The 6837-nt window shown below is 62.9% G+C and overlaps 1 protein-coding gene across 1 annotated transcript in view; it reads left to right on the top strand.

Moving 5' to 3' along the window:
• Positions 1-98: 98 nt before the first annotated feature.
• SAE1 (SUMO1 activating enzyme subunit 1) overlaps positions 99-6837 on the top strand; it is an 8887-nt gene continuing 2148 nt past the window's right edge. Inside the window, exons 1-6 of the mRNA XM_025213092.1 lie at positions 99-119; positions 229-402; positions 1663-1805; positions 2273-2372; positions 4856-4961; positions 6545-6689. Coding sequence (XP_025068877.1) covers positions 331-402; positions 1663-1805; positions 2273-2372; positions 4856-4961; positions 6545-6689 — 566 coding nt within the window. The 5' untranslated portion in view covers positions 99-119; positions 229-330. The remainder of the gene's footprint in view (positions 120-228; positions 403-1662; positions 1806-2272; positions 2373-4855; positions 4962-6544; positions 6690-6837) is intronic.

Here is a 6837-nt window from a genome sequence, read left to right as displayed (position 1 = left end):
GGGGGTGGCGGCCTCTGCTGGGGCCCGCTGCCGGCTCGGTGACCCCTCGGACTCGGAGGCCGCTGAAGGGGATTTGAACCCTTCCTGCTACTCCTGAACGAGCCTTTCGCCCTTCTGGGGTGAGCACGGTGCCACGCAGGCGCTGGAGCTGTTCTGCTGCAGCCTTGCCTTCCCCCGCGCAGAGCTGACGGGTGTGGGGCTCATGAATGTCGTCCCCACCCCCGCCAGGTGCGTCAGGAGGACACGAGAGCCCAGTTTCTGATCCCCGTGGGCTCGCTGGGCCGGAACCGTGCCGAGGCCTCCCTGGAGCGGGCTCAGAACCTCAACCCCATGGTCGATGTGAAGGCCGACCCCAAGGGCGTGGAGAGCAAGCCGGAGGACTTCTTCACCCAGTTCGATGCTGTAAGTGCTGGGCACGGGGGCAGCTGTGATGCTGGCGTCCTTGCCTGGGGGACGTGGGTTTCCCCATGCAGCCGGCCCCGGGCGCCAGTGACATGGCAGGTGTTGCTGCTGCTTCCAGTGAGAGCCTTTGGTGATGGGAAGCCGTGCTCTGTGGCCTCGCCTCTCTGCAGAGCCTTGGGGGAAGCCCCCAGACTTCTGATGTGGCTTAGCACGGCTTGGCACGGCCCAGCAGGGATGGCCAAGTGGAGCATCGCGTGTTGTCCCTGTGCACGTGGGTTGTTGTTGTGCCCCAGCGCCCAGGCAGAGAGAGAAGGTAGAGGCAACGAAAATGGTTTGGGGGCTTTGCACCAGGCCTCTGCTTTAAGCTGGCCTGCGTCCCACACAGCAGCCTTTGTGTGCCCAGGAAAGGGACCTGGCTACTGTGGACTTCACGACGAGCTGCAGAGCTTGAGCTCTGGGGCCTGGCTTAGGCTGGGGCCTGACCGCCTAAGTAGCAGCTGTGCAGAAAAAGATCTGGGGGTGATGGGACAAGAAGCTGAACAGGAACCAGCAGTGTGCCCTTGTCACCAAGAAGGCTACCGGCATCCTGGGCTGCGTTGGTAGGAGCAGTGCCAGCAGATGGAGGGAAGCGATTCTTCCCCTCTGTTCAGCACGGGAGAGGCCACATCTGGAGTCCTGTGTCCAGCTGTGGCCTCCACTACAGAAAGGATGTGGACACATTGGAGAGAGTCCATCAGAGGGCAGTGAAAACGGTTGTGGGGCTGGGGGACATGACTGGTGAGGAGAGGCTGAGGGAAATGGGCTGATTTATTATGGAGAAGAGAAGACTGAGGGGAGATTGAATAGCAGCCTTCAGCTCCCTGCAGGGGGGCTGCACAGGAGGGAGCTGGACTGTTCTCAGTGGGGGCAGGTAACAGGACAAGGAGCAATGGGCTTAAGTTGCAGCAAGGGAAGTTGAGGTTGGATATTAGGAGGAGGGTGGTGAAGCACTGGGACAGGCTCCCCAGAGAGGTGGTGGAGTCTCCATCCTTGGAGGCCCAGCTCGACAAAGCCTTGTAGTTGGGGCTGGCACTGCTTGGAGCAGGGGGTTGGATGAGACGCGACCTCCTGAGGTCCCTTCAACCCTTGTTTTCTACGGTTCTATTCTATGGTTTTGTGCCCTGGTGCAGCGCAGATGGATGCTGGGGGCAGCCACGAGGTTTAGTGGTGTTCTGCCTCCGGGCCTGTCAGCAGCAGGGGCTGACTATCGCTGCCTCCCAGGTCTGCCTGACGTGCTGCTCCCGGGACGTCATGGTGAAGGTCGACCAGATCTGCCACAAGAACAGCATCAAGTTCTTCACTGGTGACATCTTCGGTTACCACGGCTACATGTTCGCCAACCTGGGGGAGCACGAGTTTGTGGAGTAAGTGCGAATGCTGCCAGGCAGGCTGCTCTGGTTTGATCCCTGGGATTGGAGTCCTGCCTGCCAGGGTCCTGGCCTTGTGGGCCATCCCAGCACATCGAGGTATTGAGACCTGAAGCCGTGGAGCTGCTTTCCCCTGCCCAGCAACAGAAAGGTCCCGTGGGGCACTTGTGTGTTCGGTAATACTGGCTACGTTGAGAGAGGCTTGCCAGTCCCCCTGTTCTCCCAGGCCGCACCCTCCTGGGTTCTCTGCTCCAGGCTTCTGCTTTGAGCTGACTTGCGTCCCCCACAGCAGCCTTTGCGTGCCGAGAAAAGGGACCCGGCTACTGTGGACTCTGTGGGGAGCTGCAGGGCTTGGGCTCTGGGGCCTGGCCCACATGATTCATAAGGGTCCATGGGTCATCGTAACAGGCCCCAGCACCTCCCAGGGAACCATGCTGTTAAACCTCCTTTCCATCACTCTGCAGGGAGAAGACCAAGGTCGCCAAAGTCAGCCCGGGGGTGGAAGATGGGCCGGATGCCAAGAAAGTCAAGCTGGACTCTTCTGAGACCACCATGGTGAAAAAGGTGCGTGGAAGAGCCAGGGGTGAGCCAACAGACCTGCCTGCTCGGTTGTGGGGGGGGTCTCAGTGTTCGCGTGTGCTAGAGCGTGGCCCCTGCCGCCCAACGGAGTGATTCCTCCTTAGAGACACGAGGGCTTGGGGCACACATGGAGTGTCTCCTTGCAACTGCCTTGGCTGGGGGCCATCTCGGGAGCTGGTGGATGTGGTTCCAGCAGGATGCCCTGTTCTTCTCCTGGCGTGGTTGTGGTTGTGCTGGTCTAAGGCACCTTCCTGCGCGTGCAGCTGCCCAGGCGGGGGTTATGCTGCCTTGCCTGGACAGCACAGCGAGCGTGTCAGCTGGCCCCGTGCTCCACACCCAAACAGGAGGGCATAAAAGCTGCATTGTTGCTGCTGTCAGCTGATAGGGGAGCCCCCGTGCGTCTGGCTTGTGACCTGGGCGTGAAAGGTTCCCATGTCTTCTGGGGAAGACGAGGGAGCAGAGCCTTTCACATGTAAATGCCTCCAGGCCCTGGCATTGTGCAGGTCCCACAGCTGGAAGCTTAGCAGGGCAGTCCGGGCCTTGGGGCCTGAGCATGGAAATCCCCTCCGCTTTATCTGGCTATGAGGAGAATGCAGGCTGAGCCAGCAGATTAAGGGCCTTTGTGCGCCTCTCCTCAGCCCCTTGCTTCCGGCCGGGCCCACGCGGGGCTGGATCGGAAGGTATGGGAATATTCCCCAGCTGCCGTCCTCCCCCGATGGGGCTGGGCTCAGGTTTAGGATGCGGCGAATTCCTACAGAGTCCCCGGCAGGCCAGTGCCTGGGACGGGAACTCGAGGGAACGGCTGGGCTAGGCTGAGCAGAGCAGGCCGCTCCCTGTGCTGTCCCTGGGGGGTGTCGAATGGTCTCGGCACCCAGCAGTGTTGTGGCCCCCAAACACCTATGCTTCTCCTCCCGCATGTCCAGATCTTTCTGTGATACTGGCGGGTTGGGGGGCAGTTCCATGCCACACAGAGGGGCTCGGGGGCTGCTTGTATATGAGGACCTGTGAGAGGCGTGAGGAGAGGAGGCAGGGGGGCCCTTCGTAATGGCTGCGGGCTAGGGTGGGAGGCCAGGTGCAGATCCCTAGCTGGTGCATTGTGCTAGAGCTCCAGCAGGACTGTCCTGGCAGCTCAGAAGTCCAAAGCACCTGATCCCTCCCCTCTCCTCTCCTCGAGGCATGGGTTGTGCATAGGATTGAGCCCTGAGGGAGCCGGTGGCAGGGCACAGGCCCTGATTTGGCGCTGCCTGAGTGACCACATGGACAACCCCAGCTCACGGTCATGGCTGCTATTCCAAAGCATGCTCCCTAACCACCACGGGGAGGGGCTGGGGGCTCCTGTAGTGGTTGCAGCTGATCTCAGAACGTGGGAGCAGGCCTAGGGCGCAGCCATCGCAGACAGCCCCGTCCTGCAGGGTCCCTGCCGCCACCTGAGGAGGTGAATCATCCGTGCGCTCTCCACGGGCTGGAGCCCAAGGGCACAACCTTGCCTGGCTCCGCGCCACCACAGGATGCCAGAGACAAGGCCCCTGTGCAAAGGCGCGAGAGCCGGAGAGGGAGGGAGGAGCCAGCCCGAGGGACCGGGGAAAGTGACTCATTGTGCTCCCCGCGGCCGGCCGCGATGAGCTAATCCCTGCTCTTGCTCCCCACGGCTCGGGGCAGTGGCAGGAGGAGGCTGAACACGGTGCTCAGCACCACAGGAGCCCGCCCAGACCTGCACCAGCTCTGGAGCACCGTCCTCAGTGCTGCCACTGCATTACCCGTGGGCATGTGAGGACAGAGTGCTAGCCTGCAGCCATCCACCCACTTCGCTCCGAGAGCCTCCTGCCCTTGGGCACTTGTCCCTGTTGGGTTCTGGGTCTGGGCTCAGTCCCCCACACTGGCCGCCTGGCTCTGCAGCCTCGGCCTCATCCTCCAGCTTCCTGGCAGAGGCTGCCGTGAGAGGCAGCCCCCTCTGCACTTGTGATGCAGCCCCAGACGCATCTTTGGCTGCCGCACACAGAGCACGAGGGATGGTATGGCCAGGCTGGCCCGTGAAGCAGACGCTGAGCCAAGGGGGGCCCAGAGGGCGTCCCTGCGGCTATGGGCCAGCGCTAGCAGGCAGCATCATGTGCGTGGCATTCACGGAGGGGAGAAGATGGCACCTTTGTTCTCACCGGCCATGCAGCATGAGCTGGGCAGAGCGTAGCCACCTTCCCCAGCAGCCCTACAGTGGGAGGGGACCGGCGTCTGCAGGGGTGTAAAAGCTTTTGCTGCCGTAGCCTGGGCAGGAGCAAGGAGGGGAGGAGATGCCATCAGGGCTGAGAGTACGGGGGTCAGGCTCTGAGCCCCAGGGGTCGGTCCCAGCATGTGGGGCTGTACTGGTCACCCCCAGCAGAGGACCCAGCCCAGTACGTTGCGGGAGTCCCATTGGGAGGGGGTGAAGTCTGCCATGTTGCTCTCTGAGTCTCTCTCTGGCTTTCCTTCCGCAGCGCGTGGTTTTCTGCCAGCTGAAGGAGGCACTGGCGATCGACTGGAGCAGCGAGAAGGCCACGGCCGCACTCAAGCGCACTGCCCTGGACTATTTCCTGCTCCAAGGTGAGCAATGCTTTTGCCCGCGTGGGGTTTGGGGGGAGCGAAGGGGCAGCGGCTATGGAACCCGCCTGCCGGAAAGCACGCGGCTTTGCTCTTAGGCATCCATGTGTCTGTCCTTTGCTTTGTTTGCTGGCCTGTCCTGGGTGGAAAAGGCCCAGAGCTCTTGGAGGGGCAGTTCCCAGCCTTAGCCAACAGCAGCTGCTTTGCCCTAATACATTCACAGGGTGAGGCGGGTACTGGGGTGGGGATTTGCCCCAGAGAGCATCTGCTGCAGTCTCTGCCGGCTGATGCTCCCAACCGGCGCTCCCCCACTCTCAGCACGGGCACTTCCTGTGGCAGGAGCTGGCTTTGATTTGCTCGTGTTGAGGTTGGGGCGAGTTTACCAGGGTGGTGGTGAGCTAAAAATACCTAGCGCCTGTGGAAACAGCCGCGCTCTCCGAGCGGAAGTGCCCCGCCAGCCAGGGGTTCGGCTGGCCCCAACGTGCGCTTTGCTCGCTGCCCTCTCCCTCCGTGGCGCCTGCTCCAATATCAGGGCTCGTGTGGCCGCAGGCTCGGCGAAGCCGCAGCCCCAGGTGGGGCTTACCCATGACGAGTGCCAGTGCCCAGACTAGAACCCACTTCCTCTCCAGGGCTGGGGCTTTGTCAGCCCTCAGAGACCTGCCCGTGCCATGCAGCCCTCTGCTCCCCGAGCTCGCAGTGGGTTCAGAGCTACTGCTCTTGGCCAAGCCCTTCCGCCCCATCCTGAGCCTCCGCTGCAGCTGCCAGTGCCTCCTGCTGCTTCCTGCCCCAGAGAGGTGGCTGGGAGGGGCCGGGTACGAGTTGGGGAATTTCCCAGTGTCTTGGGCTCCATTCCTGTCTCCTCACAGGGATGGTTTGCTGCTGTCTTGGGTCACAAGCCCCTGCCAGTGCTGCCTTTTGACTCTGACATCCCTCCAGAGCTGAAACGTTCCCCTTGATGCCTCCCGTTGCCGGAGCCGAGCTGCAGCCCCCTCAGCTGCTTAGAGATGTGGCCCGTGGACTGGGCAGGGGTCGGGAGGCCAGCTTCATGAAGGGTTCCCCCCCCGCCACAGCGGCTGGATGTAGGCGGGGGAGTGCTGACGCTCCTAAAGCTGCGGCTCCTCCGCGCCTGGTCACTACCCTCTGCAGGCACACGGGGCCTCTTGGCCACTTTCCCAGCAGCCCCCCAGGCTCCTCAGATGTGGCTGGGGAGGGTCTTCTTGGTGCCAGCCGCCCTCCTCCTTAGCTGCCAGGCAAATGGCCCAGGTAAACAGGGGCCTTGTCTGATCCATGCTAGGAGGCGCCCAGAGCAAAGGAGGCAGCTTTCGGTCTGACCCCGCGGCTTGGCTGCCCACTGACCTGACGGCCCCTGTCCTGCACCTCCCAGCAGAGGCTGGGAATGAACAGACATGAGCCGGACCCTGAGGCTGCGCTTCAGGAAGGGGCAGTGCCAGGGTGGCCTAAGGTGGCCAGTTATGTCTCTGGGGTCTGTGGAAGGTGGGGCTGAGGCCCAGGGTCCCCGGTCCCTGGAGCCCTCCCGTCAGCGCTGTCCGCGGCGGTGGGACTCGGACGCGCTCTCCTCCCCGCAGTGCTCCTGAAGTTCCGGACGGACAAAGGCCGGGACCCCCTGCCCGAGAGCTACGCCACCGACACCGAGCTGCTGCTGCAGATACGGAGCGATGTGCTGGATGCGCTGGGTGTCGGCGCCGACCTGCTGCCCGACAGCTTCGTCAGGTGGGCAGCGTGGCTCGGGCTCTGCCTGCGGAACGAGGGTCACGGGCCTGGGAGGGGATTCCCGCAACCTGCTGCTTCCACCAGGGCCCTGTCCATGCGGGCTGTGAGTCAGCCCAGCCAGGAGGCTTGCCCCCCGCCTGGCTCCGCT

Source organism: Alligator sinensis, unplaced genomic scaffold (genome assembly GCF_000455745.1).
Source record: "Alligator sinensis unplaced genomic scaffold, ASM45574v1 scaffold1667_1, whole genome shotgun sequence".
NCBI classification, from domain to species: domain Eukaryota; kingdom Metazoa; phylum Chordata; order Crocodylia; family Alligatoridae; genus Alligator; species Alligator sinensis.
Note: the sequence above shows the minus strand (reverse complement) of the source record. Positions and strands in the feature narration are given on the sequence as shown.